Source organism: Electrophorus electricus, chromosome 7 (genome assembly GCF_041902795.1).
Source record: "Electrophorus electricus isolate QZ-2024a chromosome 7, ASM4190279v1, whole genome shotgun sequence".
Classification (NCBI taxonomy): Eukaryota; Metazoa; Chordata; class Actinopteri; order Gymnotiformes; family Gymnotidae; genus Electrophorus; species Electrophorus electricus.
Genome location: NC_137503.1, coordinates 26,071,775 through 26,093,057, shown reverse-complemented (window position 1 = coordinate 26,093,057; position 21,283 = coordinate 26,071,775). Strand labels below are relative to the sequence as shown.

Here is a 21,283-nt window from a genome sequence, read left to right as displayed (position 1 = left end):
CAAACAGCTGCTGTACTGAGTTAATGTCTTTAGAAAGTTGTGAACTGTACCAGCAAACAGGAAAAACTAAGAAAATCCGCCTCGCCTTCCCATCTCCTCCGCACTCTGGGCTTCAGACGTAAACACATGGTACGTTACTTGTGTGCCTTAACCTGAAATGTACCCCACATAAATATTTACACCCCAAGTATTCCTATCTGAGACTGAAGATTAATTCCAGGCAAACCGCTGACAAGCCAAGAGATAACTTATTGTGGGATACACTATCCATGTCTGAAAATGAAGCATTTTCTCAAAAATTAATTATTGCATCCCTCAGGCCCATCAAACAAATACCTATGATATCAGCATCCCAGATAGCATTTGCAAGGACTGATTGGGTTTACTGTCCAGAGACAGACAGCTCTTATGCTTATAGTCCTCTGATGCAAGGATCAGAATAGGGATCAGCTCAAACTCCTGGAAAATGTATTAATTTATTAATTGAGTGATTGATTGGTTAATTAAAAAAGACACAACTCAGATCATCTGTCTTCCAGAAATATCTTCCAGACCGGTTTCTGTGATTCATGCAACTGTAATGTTTAGCATGGCAACTCAAGAGTGCAGTAAGATTAATGACATTCTGCAGTGAGACCAGACTGACATATTATTACTGACTATTTTGTTTTCAAGCTGCATTCCAACAGCATGTTTATAACAATGCATGCTCTTTTTAAGAATAAAAGAACAAAAACTGCTGTGCAAGGAATGTTTGAGCAGACGGCTTGCTCTGTAAACATGCAGGACAGCCTTGTGGTTTGAGCTGTTGGTGAGGCACCACAGCTCTGTTTTTATGTCAACAACATGCCTCAAGTAACGACAATGTTTCTAAACATCACAACCTTTGGCATATGGTGCTCAGTGATGGACATATTTGTTATACACACATACTTGTCTCTCCTATTCTGTTAACTGTTAGCATTGCCCAGTGACCCTATTCTGAAAGAGGACTGTCTATGGAACGTGATTACTGAATGTCAGGCATGCCTCAATAAATTCTAAAAATCTAGTCAGCATAAACTGTGGGGGTTGTCGACTTCTGTCAAACGTGCTCGCCCACCAAGGGAAACCGCCATGACGTTCTGTCAGAGTCTTCCATTAAGAGCAGGAAATGTTTCCTCAAAGGTGTATAACCATTTCAGCAGAATAATAACAACAGCTTCATTCTCTCAGCACTTTTGAGAGGATCTTTGGTAGTTTATTGGGAGAAAGAAACACTGCTCTCACTGTCCTGATTTTACAGTAATTTTCCTTCTGAGTATTCCTGCAGAAATGTGTGTGGTCATGTTTGATATATTTTTGCGTTAAATGTTGTTGACCATCAGTTTAAAAAGATTGCTTTATGACGTCACAGAGCAATACATGTGTATCAAATCAGTAACCAGACAACAGTTGTTTAATGCACAAATTAATCTATTCAATCAACACTGACCAAGTTTACTCATTTTCCGAGGATATTTCAGTGCAGAGGAACCTGTCAGCTAGGAGGAAGCTGAAGCCCATCTGCGTGAGTCGGATTAAGCTCTTCCCGCCTCTCCACCCATTCCACACACCTCCCATCAGCAGATGGGGCTGAGAAAGTAGCACTCGTGGAACTGTTGACATGCTCTCCCCAAAGTTTCTAATGGCCATATCCTCCACACCCTACGTACCCTACACACACACACACACACACACACACACACACACACACACACACACACATGCGCACGCGCAGACACACACACACACAAACTTCCTAGCAATCAGAGGCTGAGAATAGGAAGAAGGGAGAGGAAGTGACCGTGCATTCACAGGCTGGGAACAAGGGGTGAAGGGGGGTGGGATGGGGGAGCGGAACCTGGAATTTGCAAAGGAAAAAACAACAGGCTCCCAAAAATACCTCTGACCCATCCCCAACAGCAGATAAACAGAAATATTATTCCTCTGTTTCTCAAGCCATCATCTTGCACTCCGGCCCCCTCCCCACCCCTCCCCTCAGCACTAACCAGGAAACAGAGAGGTGGCTGCTAATTATTGACCTCATTAGCTTCCCGTGTAATGACAGCACAAAACTCAATCAGCATCTGAAGAGGAAGGCTGCATGCTATAGAGATGAGTGCAGGCAGTTTTTCCGTGCAAGAGAATCCTGAGTGTTTTATCCTGTCCCTTCACATGCACCTCTTTGGTTTACATTACGACTTCCTTTATACCACCCCATGACGGCTTGGCTTGGCCGCGGTCACGCGATTCATTCATGATGGCAATGGAATGCCTGATTTGCACCAGCTCCCGTGACCCAGCCTTTTTGGAAAGAGTCCCCCAGAGCATCGCCTTGTACCATCTAATGTTGGGACTTTGGTGCCATCAGCGGAGGTGACATGAAAGTAGTATGAGGTAGGCCACACACTTTGTATTGAGGAGTGAAGGTGGTGTGTATTAGGCCACACACTTTGCCCAGTGTTGCCAATCTGAGTCCTTGCCCTGAGCAATCGGGGGAGGGGGTCATGCCCTGAGGTCACTTCCTTTGACCTCAGCTTCCTAAGTGATTCAATTTTCTACTCGTTGGCCCAGCTATTAGCATTTTCTAAAAGAAAACCTCATCCTAATGTTCTAATGTCTCCTTAATTATGAAAACCTAATTTTCATTCAGAGGAAAAAATCTGATTCATAAGACATATGTTAACATATGGTGCTCGGGCATATCCAACAGCGTCGATGCAGTACTAACCCAAGTAAAACATGAGCAATAAGGAAGAGGACGTGCCTAATGACAGACAGAGTCAGCTCTGTCAGCAAGTCACAGTTCCTCCACAAGGTGAAGGAGAGTCACGCTGAACTCCTAAACTACTATCTACTGTAAACCGCTAGCTATTTAATGAGGGCAGTCCCATGATACCATTGCTACAAGGGAATCAGTCATAATACCATTGTTCCACACCCTGAACAACTTATGTGAGTTGTTACAATTTTTTAATATGAGTGATAATTGTTTAATAAGTATCTAGCATGTCTGTGACAAAGCTATTTCACATTAAAGAAGATTAGATATATTCCACAAATCATAAAGATTTACACACCCTGATTCCTTAATTGCTACCCTACAGTAACACCATGGTGTGCTTCTTGTTGTTGAGAAGTCCAGGGGTGGACCACGCGCATGTACCCGCTGGTGATTTTCCGCCAAGCGTAGCCTACAGTCATCTCGCCTTCATTCTTGACCAGGTTGTCTGTGCCAGTGGAGGTCCACTGTCATGTTTCACAGGGGGATTGATATATTTCAGACTGTGTTGACTTTCCAAACAGTGTTTCTGGTTGTGAAAACTGAATAAGCAATTAGGAGGCCACAATTGGTTTGTAAGTTTTCTAAAAGACACCATTACAGACACCATTACAGATTCTTAAGGACAAAGTAGATTACTATCTTGACCTTCACGGTAATCTATATTTACTTCAGTGTGCAATGACGGGCCCAACATAAAAGGGTGTGTAAACTTAAGACACCTTCTATTTTTGGACAAGCACTTTTTGTTTATTAAATACCATTACATGCATTTCAAGGATGATTAATGCAAATTCCCTGTCTCACACCTTAAAACACTGAGATTTCTTCTGATTGTTATTTTCCTTTCTTTTATTAAACATCAGAAGCCTGATTTTGACATTGATTATGAATTGATAATGTTACAGTAAGAGCTTACATCCCCTGTTGTTACAGCAATGACTGAAGACTGTGCATTATTAGAGTGATTTTAGATGGATCATCCTGAAACTAGTAGGCTATTAAACAGCCCCCATGTCCTTTCATTCAAGGCATTGGTTCCTAACCCATGTGCTTGGGACCTCATCATCTACACATTGTTGGGTTTTCCTAATCTGACATGTCTGACCCAGATAATTGACGATCTGATCATTAGCTAATGAGGGAAATCAAACTGAGGAAAATGCAAAGCCGTGCAGAAAATGGTGTTACCAGGACACAGATTGTGAGCCACCGGTCCAACCACGTACATCCTGTTGCATTGTGGAAGAGTTTTTCTATGCAATAATAAAACTGAAAGCCTCGATTTAGCAGCTGGTTTGTAATTGTTACAGATATACATCTTATTTCATTTTCAGTCACAGCCTGTTCAAGGTGTGTGTGAATACATGATGGTGCGCAGGTCTTATCTAACCCCTATGATCTTTTATGCATAGCCTACTGTACACAAGACAAAGATTAGTGGTAATTTATGAAAACAAAGGATGAAATTTCAAGCTTTCCCTTTACTTCATTATGATGAGAACAATCTTATTATTTTTGGATGTACCCTTGCACTTGGAGTGCTATCAACTACACCATAGTGCAAAATAATTAAGCATCATATAATAATACTGCCATTAGAAATAAAGATTCATAACTAATTTTCCTTTTTAATTTGCATAAAAAATGTGAAAATAAAGATACGGAAATGCCCAAGGTTTGAAGACTTTGTTATCCTAGAGAATAACATGGGAAGCAAAAAGAAACAATGGTAGGCTTTTTCCCTGTAACACACAGCAACCCCCCACAGCCTAATTCTGCCACTTCCCTAATTGCTTTGTTATTATATGTGGTCCAGGGGCCTTCATCAGAACTAAAGACATTTCATTAATTTTGAGTGTTTGACATGTTTTTATTTAAACACTTTATTTAAACAAGCTTTCTTGGTGTTAGGCTTAAAGCAGGGAGTATTGGGGGGGGGGGGATTTACAAATCTAAGCTTTGTTTTTTTACGACACACATGAAACGCTATGGGAGAGCACAGCGAGATGGTTAGGGTGAGAATGCCGCATGTTATATCCTGTTTGAAGTGACCTATAAGGACATGCTCTTGTCCAGAGTAAACAAACATCTAAGTCATCTGATGGATGAATCATACCAGCATGAGATAAAGGCAGGAGGGTTTCCTGAATTCAGAATGAATGGCTGAACTTGAAAGGAAACGGTATTTAGCATGAGGCTGAACTAAGAGTTAATGCACACTTTGTTGACTCATTACTGCTGTATGCTGCTCTGGACAAGAGCATCTGCTAAATGCTGTAAATGTAAAGCATTTTACATTTGATTACTGACCACAGCCACAGATGATTGACAGCGCTCTCCTCTTGCTCCCCTTGTAAAGGAACACTCAAGACATTTTTATGTCTTGCTTCAGTCACACTATCCACTGTTTAACCAATGAACATGGCTATGATACTGTAATAAACCAAAGGGTCCATTATTTACCTGCCACCCCTGTTCTGCCTCTCATCAGCCACCTTTGCTGGGTGGGTCAATATGATGCAGTGGAGACAGCTGGGATTAGTCCTTAATCCTACTGTGTTGAAGGCTTTACACAAACGCGCCCATATCTCCCATGTTCCATGGCTGTGCTCCCGACTCAGATCTGCCCTCCTGTGCCATTCATAATACATGTGGATCAGTAGCCAAAAGTTGCAGGGATGTGCATCCCACTGCAGGTGGTCCTTCTGTTCTACATTGTCGATCTCAGCCCCATGTTTTTCATAATTATCAAGCAGGGCTGAAAGCAGAGGATGGCTGCTCCTGCTATCATCATGCTATCTGGATTTATCAAGTTCATCTGCTACACTGCAGATTTGGGGAAAGCTGGCGGGGGGTGAATATGGCACTTAGAGATTAATTCAGATCTATCCTTAGTCTATAGATTGTTTCCATAGTTACCTGTGTCAAAAGATGTGGTCTCTATATAGGGAAAACCTTGAATATATCTAGGGCTCATCTGTGTCCTTGAAAGATGAGTTATGTGGTTAATTTTGTCTTTATGTTTTTTATTTTTTATGGTTAACTTACTGTTTTCTTTTCTAAGTTTCCAGTCAGCACATCCTCCACTTCTGTAAACAGTACTTGTATGGAGATTCAAAATTAATCAAAAACATAGTGACATTATTTTCCTAAAGTTAGTTTAAATAAAAATATTTCACTATTCTTGATGTTAATTTTAAACTGAAGCTTTAAATAGAACATATTCACATAGTGCATTACTCTATATTATAATCTCAAAAAATAAAACAAAAAGAAATGAAGTTATATTTGAGTAAATATTGGTGACAAAATGTTTGGCAGAATAAATTCCAACTACGTGACATATATTCATGGGTCAGTGTTTCAGTAAATAATATTGTTTCAACTGTTCCCAGTTGAGAGTGTTAGTATTAGGAGCAGGACTGAGCTGACCACAGACACACCACTGTTTGCTAAACACAAGAGGGAAAGCATGGAAGTAAATGGTCCAAGTTTTAAAACGTGCCTTTATGTAAAAGTGATACCCTCTCACACTTTTTCCAGTGTGTGTCTGTGTGTGTGTGTGTGTGTGTGTGTGTGTGTGTGTGTGTGTGTGTGTGTGTGTGTACACGTTGTGGTGATTCTCTCTTAGAGAGACTTAATAGTTTGCCAATACATATGAGAATGTGGTTGTAGTTTGACAAATATATCATTAGGTGAGCGGGTGTCCATGGTAATGCCATTTTGTTTTACATATATAAATATACATCCATCACCCACTTTTTAGAAGGTATGAAATGTTTATTTGTATAGAAACTTTAAAACAAGCGATGTAACACCAAAGTGCTTTACACAAGGTTTGTAAGAGATCAAGTATAAAAAAAGGAATGCTCTTTTGAAATGGCAATGATCTCAGTGGTGAGATGGCTCCAGAGTCTTGGGGTTCTTGGGGCTCTCTCAGAAGATTTTAGGGTTCTTGGTCTTATAAAGATAAAACAATCAGATATACAAAAGTGATCGGGCTCATTTAGAACTTTAGAAATTGACCATAACACCTTAGATTGAATTCCGAATTGAATTGGACACTAATGCATAGATGCTAGAATTAGTATAATATAATTGGTATAATGCATATATATATACACACACACACACACACTATTAACCAATTAAGTGGTGAAGATCAAATTCCCGACATTTACTGAGAAAGTTTTGTGATTTAAAAATACAAAAGACAAAGCTTTGCCCACCACTCTAAGTACATAGAGGTCCAGCAAGCAACACTGAGATCTAACAAAACTCCAAAGTTTTTGGAAACATTAGAAACGTCTTATACAGTTGCTATGAACTATCCTCCAATTCTTCATCAGTGGTCAGTTATTGAGCAAAGGATTGCTGCGGGCCAGACCACTGACAGCACAGCTGAGAGACTGGCAGCAGTGTCCACAACAGAGACACTCACATGTGCACATGTGCTGCTGTGTCCCATACGCTGCCATGTCACTACTATGAAGGCCAATTTGAGAATGGGCCGCAACTGAAAAAACGTGGTCCTGTTATTCAAAAAACAAACTGATTTGTGATGAACAGAGGAGAGGGTGTGGCTAACAGATGGGCTAATACCCAATATAGTGACATGTACTTTCAACTTAAGTGCTTCTAATAAACTGTATAGTGAGTGTATATATAACTCACACCTTTTTGATTTTGATGAGTATGATTTTACAGGCTTTAGCAAAGCCCATTAGTTTCTGATGAATTGAAACCTCGATGTTTGGAACCCACGTGACAGGCTCTCTAAATGGTATCAGGCCTCTGCTGTAGTACACCAGCCTTCTGATCAATAGATTGAGTGTTTTACAATGGGGCTCAGGCTCACATCAAACACCGCAAAGCCAGCCGTCCATTTGTGGAGCAAATACAGTCTGTAAGTGAAATGAGTGTAACAGGTGGCTTATATTGCTCTGATATGCAGCACCTTAGCAGGGACGTATGCCAGGCGGGCAGCGGATCAGCCAAAAACAGGTTGTGGCTCGGAGATCAAATGTAGCATTAAGTAGTGCGAAACTGCCATGTTTTTAATAGTGGTGTAATTCAAGTTGACCAAGGCCATCTGCCTTCGCTGCCAGGGTGGGATAAAAAAGAAGTGTTGATGGACATTTTCCCTACTGATCTGGAGTCAGCACTTACAATCTGGGATTTGGAAACCTGTTATAGAACAGCACTCAGGGGAGCGTGCACATGGATAATAAAAAAAGCAGTTGTTGCTATGCTACAGTGATAGCCCAAAGTCTCTTTTTGTAGATATAGTAGCCAGTGTCCATATTGTGTCATACTCACACTAATTGCCAAGATAATACTGTTTGACTGGCAAAAAAATATTATTCATTGACAGCAATGGCAATTATTAACTACTATTCTTCTGTATGCTTTTAGATGACTGATCTAACAGCACTATCAGAGGCTGTTATGTAGTGCTGCAGATTACTGCTGGTTTGGTAAGAACTGTAACTCGAATACATTATGTAACATGTTTAATCTTTATGGGTTTTTGGGTCAACAAATGTATGTACCCCCCAAATAAATACACAGAGAACAAACACACACAAACCCTGGCACTTTGTTGCTGCATAATTTACATTCCAAAATTCAAAACAATGTGAATTTATGTGTCCAGTTAACTTCATTTGCACAGCCATAAAAACAACACAGTTGTTGTGAGATTGGCAGCATTCTGAGGAGAGGAGCAGAGTTGAGCGTCCCCCTGTTCCGTTTGCGTTCCTTAGCCACAGACGTCTTCTCCCTATACCGTGCCATAGAGTTAAGGGAAGTGGACTAGACACAGGAGGAAAAGCAGTTACTGATCCTATCTTCCACACTCACTATGGGGTGATGGGGGAATCACAGGAAGTTTGGTCGAAAATCCCAGTTATCCTTCTGTCACAAAGGAACACAGATCAGTTCTGGCATGTATAAGGGTTTGTATAACTCTGTCTTGTGGTTTTGGTCAAAGGAACAAATACTCTTGGCAACAAGAGCATATGGGCTGGTTTCATCTGCTTTCTTGTGTTGGAAGACTGCCTAATAATTCTGTCTCAGACAGACATAGAAGACCATTGTCTTCACTGAGGCATTGAAATAATTGTTGGGGGCAAATGAGCAAGCAACAAGCAAATGCATGGACAAGCATACAACAGATCTGAAACACATCTCACCATTCCAAATCTGCGTTCATCACTTACTTATTAAGACTTCCAAGTGTTCCACGGCAGATATAAACAAAAAGTTTTGATTACATTCTCTGTGTAAATTTAGCAGTATCCACATGTGAAATACAGCTATAAAATACATTGTTGACATGCAATTGTTGACATACGACAGCAATTGTTACTCATTTATGACATTTCAGTTAGAATAGAGACATATGGCGCAAGAATGATAAGATAAAACATATTTATCAGCGAATCCATAATCTAAGATCCTGTCATCACAATCTCTGTAGTGCAAATAATATAAAATTATACCATCTGAATGAAGACCTCCTTTAACAAATTGCAGCATGACTTTTGATACTATACACAATTCTATTTAATCAGGACAAATTAAATTTTGAAAAGCTAACAAGGGCAATGTTCTTTAAACAGGTGCACAATAGTTAGTGCAGTAGCATTTGTAATAAACTCTTTTATACATTTATTTTTAGTTTAAACTAATAGTACATAATAACTTAATCTAAACTCTTTGAGTTTACTTTGCTGGTAACAATGTGCTGTGAACACATCTAAACTATTTTCATTCTGATTCAAAACAACTCTATCTGTATTATCAGCAGGTCAAACATGTCAGAAACACTTACAGATATTTCTAATTGCTTCACTGCCAAAGACAACAGTATTCTCCAAGAGCAGAACACAGCTAAGAAAAGAGATCTGAAACAGGTTTATTATCGCAACCAATTAAGAAAAGAGATATGAAACAGGTTTATTATCACAACCAGTTCTAGGCAAGCATCTGGAAATGCTAACCTGCATCAAGAATTTCCACAAAAGCATTCCTAAATAAAGCCCTGGAACCTTTATACAATTATGACAACTAAGTTTACTTGAAAGGGGAAAATTGCTTGCAGTTTCAGTTACAACTCTGTTTAATCTTTACTTTTCATGTAGGTGTACATTTCATGCAATACAAACTGTACTAACCATCATGTCTTTTTTATATTTTTATATCAGTAATGTTAAAAATGAATTCCATCAAAATTTTGAAAATCAAATTCACCATTCTGTAATTAAAAGGAATATTCCACAACTGGTAGTTAAATTATCTTTTTAATGTGGCTAAACCTCTTTTACATGACCTAACATAATGAAAACATATTCAAAACAAGAATTATTCGGCATTGTTTAACAGCTTAAACGGCAGTTCCTTTGTATGGTTTCGCTAAGTCTCTCTGAACTAGTATTTCCGTAACCCCTCCTCCTCCTCTGTGTTTCCTAAGAGTCTCCGTGTGTATGTGCCATGATTTACACAGGCTTTAGATCGCAGCATCTGCGCGCGTGTGATAAAAGTTACAATGGGCTGGGGTAAGATCCGTTATATCTTTGAGGAGCAGACGACTATGCAGTACAGTTTTGATGTCAGAAAGTTATGGAACGTTGGAACTGGAGGTAGAATTAATCTGCAGGTAGAATTTATTAAAGCTGTCATTTATCGCCTGACATCACCTGGTGAACTTCAAATACTAAAATGATTATCAACAAGTGTTAGGACATAGGAATGTGATAAATAAGATCATTTCGAAGAATTACAATTTAGGCAACTTATTTATTTCCTTAATGACGTAATAAGCGCTTAATGATCCGTCATGTCTATTCATAGTGGCCCATGATACATAGATGCACCTGCACTACTGTGTATCTTTAAAAGTAGTAGTTTCATAGATCAAAGTACCTAAAATTATTATCTTCTGTAACCAAAGAAACGGGGCAACAGATTATAGCGGTGAAAACAGCTCAAATGTCACTGCTCGCCACAAAGCAATTACACTTTCTTTCATAATCTCTCACCACCTGTGCCTGGGTCCAGCCTTGTCTTCTGACTGTCACATTGCCCCGCTCAAAGTGCCCTGGCGAATGAGCGCACTGGTTAGTGTAATTATACATCATTCCCCATCATTATATTGCAATTAATGTGCTTGTGTTCAGATGAGCTAATTCATTTTCAGTACAACACAAACGAAGCCAACTGGAATTTAAATTAAGTTTTAGCAGCCTACGATTTTCACCGCTCAGGCAGACGTGAGTGATAGAACACGAGCACAGTCTAGCACCAGATGGTAAGTGGAGAATCCTCGAGCGACAGGGCAGTCATATAGCACAACCAATCAAAAATCTCTGTGGATACTGGCAAACTATCGAGACCAAATTACGATTAGAAACTTAAATGAGAGAAGGAGCATGCGGTCAGACTGAACGAATTTCCCCGTCACTTGCAGTAGCCAACTATAGGAATTATTCAGTTTTACATATTATCAAGGAACACCCATATAAGTAACTGTAAAACTGCAATTAAATCTGAAATAATCCATGTATAATGATATATTATATTATATAACTCGTTGTATGTAGTCCTGAATCATAAAAAAGAAAGTGATCATGACGCCTTGGCTGGTTGTATATCATTCCTTTCCCTCACTGCACTTCTAAGATGTGTCTGACCGTGATTTAAAATAAACTACCATTCCACTATGTAGCCTACGTAAAAGACTATATGTTATCCGAGGTCACACGTCATGGCACGACAGGTAGCCTACATTGGCAGCAGAATTAAGAAAATGTATTATTTTACCTAAACTGACGCAGTTATGAAACCTGAAAACACTAAACAATTGCCATTTTACTCTGTCATTCCGAGTCGATTGCAAGGAATATTATACGAATTATGGCAGTTGTGAATTTAAATAAGTGCTCATTAACATACAGCTGAATAGTAATCTCAACCCCCATCGCTGCCACAGGCCCGCATGAAAAGCCACATGAAAGCGCCCTCAGCGCGCTTCTAACGAGAGGCACGCGACTCAACAATAAATGACACGCTGCATTCGAGATAGAAGCTGTTCGTAAGGCGTTATGCGGCACTATCGCTCACTCTCTAGGCAAAATAATCCCATTTCATTTTTTTCAGCCATTTTTATTTTATTCAGGCATACGTTGCAATCCTTTCATTCATTAGAACATACATCTAGTAAGGCAAATAAAATCGTAATTAATTCTGAATGTAAATATATTAAGATAAGACTGTTTCTGTAGCCTAACATATCTTATCTTTAATCGGTAATATTTAACACCTTATTATATGGTACGCACGGTACCAGTGCTTTATATCAGAATTCAATCACGTTATTTACCGTGAAAGGGTGAATTCATTTCGCATTAAACCGAAACTATAGGTCGGGATGTGACCCCGCTGTGGCCGTGCACACATTTAATGATGTAATCATTCATTCAAGTGACTGGACCATACTGACGAAAGTATAGTGACTAGTTTTTGTTTTGTTTTGTTTTTTTTTCCCTCCGAGGTGAGGAGTTTGTCGCTGATATTTATCCAAAACGGTGTTAAATATTTGTACGAAAGATTTGTATTAAAATGCGTCCGTTATAAATATGTCAGCAGATATGTCATTTTTGTTAATAATCACCCGCTCTCAATTGGTGGTCGGCACTGAGGTGGTGGGTATTAAGCGTGGATATCATTGTTGTTCTAGCAAAGGGGCAGTTGAATAAAGTGGGCGGTGTTTACTGATGGACAGTTTATGTAATGAGCAGCGCGGACACAAAGCCCGTATAAATACTCCGGGACGCAAGAAGTAAGAGTTCATTCACGACTTAGAAGAGAAGCGTTGGGACACCCGACGTTACAACCCTAACGCACAAAGTACCAAAACAAGACATTACCACTGACACGACATACATCAAGGAGATCATTGTGGAATACTGATCATGCACGGTGGACAAGCAAAGGATAAGAGGGAAAAGACTGGATATTGATCTTCCGTTTAACCTTCACCTTTCTGGATAACCTGGAAATTTGAATGTGCCCTTTGCGCATAGGAGGGAAGGACGAGGGGAACTCAACGAAGCTGACGTGCAGAGGAATATATTTTGTCGTTCTCGTACTTTTGTGTTTTTGTTTTTTTTAATCGAAACCTTACATTTTGGAGTAGGAGTTTTTAGGGAATATAACCGTGGGTGACGCGGCTGCCCACGAGCATCGGAAAGCATGGCAGCCTGGTTCACCTTATTCATCCCATTTTTCTCGACGCTTTTAACGCAGGTAAATAATTGCAGGTATTAGGTGGGGAGACTAGTTCTTGTCAACAGTCAGAAAAGTATCAGCTAATAACTACAGCACTGTCGTAGTTATGCAGATATTGCAGTGCAATGTTGTGATGCGTGTCATCTTTTCTCTTTAGATATTTGGAACTGGTGTATTCGAACTTGACCTCCACGAATTCAAAAATTTCAAAGGTTTGCTTGCAAATGGAAACTCGTGCAAACCTGACTGCAGGACGTTCTTCCGAGTTTGCCTTAAAAACTACCAAGCGGTCGTATCTCCAGGTGATTGTATCTTTGGAAATGCCATTACACCAGTACTTGGGACAAATTCATTCAGAATTGGAGGTGACGCTCTCAGTACACCGATTCGACTGCCACTGAACTTTGGATGGCTGGTAAGACGCAGAGAAATTGCTTTTAAGAGTAGACTTATGTACTGAAAAGTCCATAAAAGATGATGGCAACAAATGAAAACAGTTTGTAGAAGACAAAAGCAAGTATGTAGATTAGCCAATCGAAACTCATAAACTATTAAAATATTTTACTCACGGCAGAGAAAAATACCGCAAAATCATTTCTATTCCACTTTTGTTTACTTCATTGTCTTTAAGGCATAAATTCTGAAAGTTCGTGTAGTATCCTACGGATGATCCACTCGTGCATATATAAACTAGCTCTTTAATATGCTACTATATGTCATTTTGTGTTCTTTGAAGATGTAATTACAGATTGTTCTATTTTTCTTACCCCTCAGGGATCATTTTCTTTGATTATTGAGGCCTGGTATTCACCTCTTGGGAATCCACCTGTAGGTAAGTGGATCTATTTGTAGCCACTAGAGGGCAACACCACAATATATATACATATACCTTGTAGTGCGCAAAGCATCTTTCTTTTTCTTTTCTTTTTTCATTTATAGTGTAGATTGCCTTAATTAATGTGTCTTTTTAATTTTTTCTATTAAAAGCTTACTTTAATAGAAGTATTTTTTTTCAATAAGAAACGACACTTTCCTCTTGCTTCAAAACACCTTCACGTTCTCATACTCGAACACAATTGAACTTCCTGGGGTTTATTTTTGGCGTGGGAAAGCGCAGAGGACTTTGGTGAGAATACCCAACGCTTGCCAAAACCATCCGACTGCATTTTCCTGTATTTTACACCTTTCTGTGTCCCGCCCTTTGGAATGGGATAATAGCATGGGAATGTTTTGCTTTACTTAAAGGAAAAGGAAATTAATTTTACCCTATATATTTCAGGTGCCCTGAAATAAAAGGCAGTTAGCCAAATTACAAAAGGCCAAACGTTTAACATTTATTTTTAAAATGCATATAATAAAAACTAATATTTTGCGATAGTGTCTAATAAAACTTAAATGATAACACGAACTACGGTCTTAAAATGTGACTGTATGTTTTTCTTTCTCCCTAGACTCAGACAACCCCCATTTACAGATTAGTTCTTTTGCCATCCAAAGAGAGTTGGAAGTAGGGGCTGAGTGGTCTCAGGATGTTCAAACCAGGCAGCAGACGGAGCTAAGGTATTCTTACCGGTTCATCTGCAATGAAAATTACTACGGCGACAGTTGTTCGAAAATATGCACGCCCAGGGACGACCGTTTTGGCCACTACACCTGCAACCCAGATGGGCAGTTATCCTGTCTCCCTGGCTGGAAGGGAGAATACTGCGAAGAACGTAAGCAATCAGAGATCACAATCCACTGGCCTTAAGGCGACTGAGGCTTCACCTTCTGTCATCAAACAGAACAGTTGTTTTCTCATGTGCAAACATGGTCCCTGCTTTTAATAGCCTTTTATATAAATCGTTCGTCTAAGAGTCTTCTTTTAAAAAAGAAAGAAAGAAAGAAAAAACAAAAGAACGGAAAAGGGAAACCCAGTTTATTTATTTTGCATTTTATTCATATCAAGCATTTACCCTGACAATAACTGATGTTTTTCACAAATGTAGGCTAATCTATTTGGGGCATTTGACAAAGTTTAAACAGCGGTATCTTTGTAGGTCCTTGCCAATTTTGGGCGCGCACTGCTTCAGTAGTCTGGCTAGCATCCATACAATGGTGTGCCAGGCCACTTCCACGAGCCATTTGGATTGCCAAAGGTTTAGTTGTCTTGCTTAGTTTATGTTCTGCAAGTTACCAGTTATTCACAGATGTGCATTTGTCTGGACTGCACACATATTCGACCTAATTCTTTTGAAACTAGTCTATGACCAGAGATACAGTTCTTCGAGACATCGCCTGGCAATCACACTGACATACTGGTTTGTGTATACTCCACGCGCGTTCTTAGTAATTTAATCCCAGGCGAGCGGCATGGCAAGGAGGAGGCAAGCACGCGCCGGGTTAATCGCGGTATTATTATCCGCCACGCGCCACGAAATTGTAGTCCCCATTGTTGCTCTGCAGCGTAGCAGCTGCAAATATGGTTCGCACAGACTACATACAACAATAGGGGCAGCTGTCCGTTATTGAGATAGAGCATCTGTTCTGGCCTAACCAGCAGCTCAGTACGGGTCAGATACCAACTCAAAATCAATGTCACATACAGCCCAACACAAACAACAGTAAATCAACCTGCTTCCATAGCAGTTGGCCAGTTTAACAGGTTCTCCTAAATTGTGTGTACTAGCAGGGAAGGCTTTAGTCAAGCTTTTTTGTTTTGTTTTGTTGTTGTTGTTGTTGTCTTGTGTCTTGTTGAAAATAAACCTAAACCCCAGCAATACTTATACTTAGGAGCATCAGTCATGTTAATAAGCCTCAATTCACCAAGATGATATTTTGAATACTATTTAATATTATAATTTTTTAAATAACTTGTAGTACCTTGTGTAATCTGTTTCTGTGAGTGTGATTATGCAGTATGTTGCTTGGTGAACTCAATCTGAGTTAGGCTTTACTTTCAAAGCTAATCCTTTGGCCTCTTCGTTGACTGAGCTTGCAACCATCTATTTAGTCCATTTAGTACTGAAAATGCTGGCACCACTGGAGCCCCTGTACTAACAGCAGTGTCTGTTTGTTGTTGCAGCAATCTGCCTCCAGGGGTGCAGTGAGGCGAACGGCAACTGCTCTAAACCCGGAGAGTGTGTGTAAGTACGCAGTCCAGAAAAATGGGTGTGTGACACACTTTTGAATGAATTATTATTGCTCAAACATCCCTGTGTAATGCCAGGACACTAAATGGGAATCAGATGTTCGTAAAACTCCCATAGCATAATGGCTGCTTGTCAGCATGTCCAGTACGCCTGAGATTCTAGTCCTGACCTCACACCAGAAATCTGTCTCTTCGCCTCGAGTGTCAAGCTCAGGCTGTGTTCATGCTGTCATTTTATTTTCACTCTACTGGCCATTTCTGACCTATTTAGAATACAGATCCCCGCAATGGGAGTTTAGCCAAGATTATCTCATGGTGCTAGATACACAATTTATTTGCAAATCACCATTTGGTTGTGAGTGAGAATAATCCAGCAAAACTGTAATTTGGTAAATATGTGGTTATGATGATTAACATAAACATACAATTATAGCAAATTTAGTTTGAATTTTTTAAATGGGTACTTTAAAAATCCCAGTGTGCTTATGTGGAAATGTTGTGTGTTGCAGCTGCAGAGAGGGTTGGCAGGGCACACTGTGCACAGAGTGCAAGAAACACCCAGTGTGCAAGCATGGCACCTGCCAGCTGCCCTGGCAGTGCGACTGCAAGGAAGGCTGGGGGGGGCTCTTCTGTGACCAAGGTGAGCCTGAACACTGCCTTATTCCCCAAATGATGTTTAACAGCTAACTGAACATATTATTGAATACATTTGAAGATACCTGAGCAAAATGTGATGAAATAATTGAGTATAATTTTATAATTCAAACTGAACACTGTATATATAGGCTTTTTGCATGATGATGAATCGTATAGCAGCTACAGTGGGAATGGGGTAGAAGCCAAGATGGTTATTCACCTACAGTCGGTGATAAGAAGTGACAATTTAGGATTGTAACCACCAGGCACTGTAATTGTGCCAAAACAAACACTCTGAAGTGGAAAGTGGAACGTAGGTCCTATTTTAAGTGGTGTCGTTGGCGTTTGACACTAGATCTGAACTTCTGCACCCACCACAAGCCGTGCATGAATGGAGCCACGTGCATGAACACTGGCCAGGGCAGCTACACATGCACATGCCCACCGGGGTACACTGGAGTCAACTGTGAGCTGGAGGTGCGACACTGCGACAGCAGCCCCTGCCAGAACCAGGGACACTGCACTGTAAGTCAGGCCTCTGCTCAGTCACCAGCTCTGATCCTAAACCAGCACACCATTCTTATGTCTTTGCACTGCTGTTTGTAACTGCATGTACTGTGCCAGCACTGAAATGACATGCTTATCATTTGTTTCCCATGTCCTTGTCAAATTGGCTAAATGTTGTATCCAGTTTTGTATAATGCTTAACAGAACAAAAAGGGATGGAATAGTGCCCTAAAGGCCTGTGTCTTCTGTCTGCCTATAGGAGCTGGATAATGGCTACATCTGTACATGCCTGCCAGGCTTTGAGGGCACATACTGTGAACACAGCCTGCTAACATGTGCCGACCGACCCTGCTTTCATGGGGGCAAGTGCCATGAGCGTGACAATGGCCGCAGCTACTCCTGCGACTGCCCCCGAGGTTACACTGGGCTCAACTGTGAGAAGAGAGTAGACAAATGCACAACCTGGCCCTGTACCAATGGTACGTCCCACCCCATCTCACCCAACCACTCGGCTAGACACACCAGCAGGACTTAGCTGTTCCTTATCAATTGTCCTTAGAGCTATCTGGGCTTTCCAGAAGTTAGACAGATTATATCTCTACCCAGTAGGTAGCAAACTTGATGTTTTAATGAGCATACATTTCATTACGTTCATATTATGCTAGTGTGTTTCATTATGCTTGTGACTATTACTGTAATATGAAAAGTCTGGAAGCAGAGAGGTTACTGTGGTGGTGCTTGTAGAATTTAAAGTGGAATTTATTTCAGTTCTCCAGTAATATTATCCACTCTGTTACCCCTTCTTCGATTGAATTTAAAGATCAATTAGGGCACGTTTGTGTATTTTGTGTATGTGTAATTGATGCATGCCTGTATGTTCCTGCAGGAGGCACGTGTGTGGTGCTGGCAGGTGTACACATGTGCAGCTGCCGTGCCAGCTTCACAGGCCCGCGCTGCGAGATCAACATCAACGACTGTGCATCCAACCCCTGCGTCAACGGCGGCACCTGCCATGACCGCATGGGCGACTATGTCTGCTCCTGCCCACCGGGTTACAGAGGCCGCAACTGCCACCAGCTCTCCGCCGCATGCCCCTCCCAGCTGTGCCTCAACGGTGGCTCGTGCGGCACCATGCCAGGCGGCCCGCCCGTCTGCTTCTGTCCTGCTGGCTTCACGGGGCCCCGCTGCGAGTACTTCGCCGTCACGCTGCCCATGGCGCCTGCCTCCAGCGAGCCCCAAGACGGCTTCCAGTGGGCGGCCGTCTCTCTGGCTGTGGGCCTGGTGGCCCTGCTTGTGCTCCTGTGCATGGTGGGCATCGCCCTGCGGCAGGTCCACAGGCACGCCAGCACCGAGAGGACTCACATGGACACCATGAACAATCAGTCAGACGCACAGAGGGACAACCTGATACCCACCTCGCAGCTGAAAAACACTAATAAGAGGGTGGGACTGGAGGTAGACTGTGGGTCAGAGAAATCCAATTACATACACAAGAACTACCACTTAGACTACAACTCAACGAAAGATTTCAAAGAGACCCCTTCGCAAGAGGACAAAAGTCACAACTATGAAAAGTGTTTAGAAGACAAAATACCACTGAGTAGAATGTACAGGTAAGAGAGGAGATTTGCCTGTTACGGTGGCAGTTAGAATTATATTAAAGCTTGTGCTGCTGTAGAATATAAGACATAATTTAGATAAATTCTACCATACTACGATACCCTCTGTTACCCACTGTTTTGGTTTCTAGCTGTCTAAATTTAAATGTGTATAATCTCAAAAGCCCTATCCACATTTCAGCCCCTATCCTTATTCACGTGTGTAATTTATGCAGTTGGTCTGGTTTCCATTGATGTGATTAATATAGTTAAAAGGGGATCTCAATCAGAAGCCTTTTAAAGGGGTGAAAATTAAAACTCTCATAATATTTTGAATCCCAACAGTAAATGTCCATCTACTTATAGATCACAGTTGGTTGTGGGACCCATATCCTTTTACACTGATTTAACACTGTGTGTGATTTGTTTGTGCAGTGAAAAGCCAGAGTGTAGGATATCAACGATATGTTCCCCAAGAGACTCCATGTACCAGTCTGTGTTTGTAATAGCAGAGGAGAGAAGTGAATGCGTCATAGCAACTGAGGTAAGAACGGACAGGAAATACCCATAATTCCTTAAAATGGCCATGGTGGTGGGTAATGTAATTTTCATGTTAAGTGCTGTAACTGTTGTTATTTATATAACAACCCCACTGTACATATCAAAGCATGCCTCAAACCCGTGTTCTTCTCTCATTGCTCTCTCCTCAGGTATAAATGACAGGAGGGTGTGAAGAATAGGGTGAGGAAGACACAATCAAAGCAGAACTTTCTGGATTGTTTACAAAGACTGAGAGACTGGAGATGATTAGTTTGTGAGATCCACTGCTGCTCTGAGAAACTTGAGAAACTGGAGAGAGCAGAAGCCTGCTCACTGAACACAACGTTGGTGTTCTGTTGACATGTGTTTGTGTACAAACGTGTACAGACCTGGAAAGTTTGTTTTTTTATCCCTCCTGCTACGGTATGTTTTTCCCTCACAAACTGTAAGTAAAAATGGACTTGCAAGAGGAAAAAAAAATGTCTATGGCAGAGAGAAGTGGTCCCACCCCCACATAGAGTGAGCGTTCTCTCTCTCTCTCTTTCTCTCTCTCTCTCTGTCTCTCTCTATCTTCCCCCCTCCACTCACTCTCCTTCACCCTCTCTCACTCTCTTGTGATAATCATGGACACATTGTCTGCCAACTAATCGTTAGAAGGTGCCAGGGACGTCCAACCCTTCAGCCAGCATTGCCAGCTATGCAAGAAGAGAGCGCGGGGGGGAGGGGGGTGCAATCAAAGACAGCCCACCCCAATCAGGAGAAGAAATGAATGTCTGAAAAAATAAACATGTAGAAATGTCAATCATATCAAAAATGACTGTTGTTCTAAGATTGTATACAGCCCAAATTCACGAAAAAGCCTTAAAAGAATGGGACAGGATGTTCATTTTCTTGGATTGTTTGTAAGAAGGGAAAATGCTTGTGTAAAGAACAGGGGGGAGAGCAGGATTGCAGTATATCGAGCTGTGCCGGCATCCAAGAGGAAGTGTCACTGGCTTCTTTTATGCAATATGGCCCGCAAGTACAAGACTGAAAGGACAAAAACCTGAAATCGTGACTGCTTACCACTGACTGCCTAGCATTCATTTTGAGACCAATAATGTAATTTTTAAGAAAATGATTATGTCCAGAGTTAATTTAATTATGACACACTGCTCTTTATATGTTTTATACTATTATTTTGTATATAATGCATATTTATAAGAACCAAACATCTGAAGAATAAAAATGTTAATTCCTTTGACGTATGATTTTGCTTGCTTTGGGAAACATTTAAGATACTAACATGGATTTTCTGCTTTGCAATTATCTGGATTTCTCTCCATCTAGCAGCTCCTCACAATCCTGTAAAAAACACCCTCAGCACCCCAAACACACACATACACACACACTTCCTCAGTTGTAAATTGGCTTGAAATTCAAATCCGTTGCCTCGGATACAGGCCCCTTGAGCTGGTGATGAGCGTGCGCACCATAGGAGTGGCCCCTCCTCAAAAAGCCGAAACAGATGCCCCAGGGTGCGACCCTGCGTCGCTATAAAAACAGCAGCATATGCCACCCTCTCTCTTTCCACGTGGCCGTGCACATAGCGTGCGGAGTGGCAGTAAGGCGCTCACACGCACCCACGTGTGCTCACACGCACTCACATGCGCTCACACACGAACGGGCTTCAGGCACCAGGCTACTCGGCCAGTCCTCGCCTTCAGAGATAAAGGAGAGATCTGTGCTTCTGCCTCTGCTGCTGCCCCCACCCGCAATAAACCAAAACAAAAGGGT

General features: G+C 41.1%; 1 protein-coding gene across 1 annotated transcript; it reads left to right on the top strand.

Annotated features, from left to right (window-relative positions):
* Nucleotides 1-12,654: 12,654 nt before the first annotated feature.
* dll4 (delta-like 4 (Drosophila)) lies at nucleotides 12,655-20,750 on the top strand. Its single transcript, XM_026999697.3, has 11 exons — nucleotides 12,655-13,114; nucleotides 13,254-13,511; nucleotides 13,871-13,928; nucleotides 14,548-14,811; nucleotides 16,161-16,221; nucleotides 16,736-16,866; nucleotides 17,218-17,387; nucleotides 17,629-17,848; nucleotides 18,256-18,982; nucleotides 19,403-19,511; nucleotides 19,678-20,750. The coding sequence occupies exons 1-11, from the start codon at nucleotides 13,061-13,063 to the stop codon at nucleotides 19,681-19,683; spliced, it is 2,058 nt and encodes a 685-aa protein (XP_026855498.2). The 5' UTR covers nucleotides 12,655-13,060; the 3' UTR covers nucleotides 19,684-20,750.
* The last annotated feature ends 533 nt before the right edge of the window (nucleotides 20,751-21,283 follow it).

Excerpts from the sequence above, each read along its gene's own strand:
- dll4 (XM_026999697.3), top strand. The coding sequence starts at position 13,061 with ATGGCAGCCTGGTTCACCTTATTCATCCCATTTTTCTCGACGCTTTTA. Across the intron at positions 16,222-16,735 it reads TCTAAACCCGGAGAGTGTGT|CTGCAGAGAGGGTTGGCAGG; the intron begins GTAAGTACGCAG and ends TGTGTGTTGCAG. Across the intron at positions 16,867-17,217 it reads GGGGCTCTTCTGTGACCAAG|ATCTGAACTTCTGCACCCAC; the intron begins GTGAGCCTGAAC and ends GTTTGACACTAG.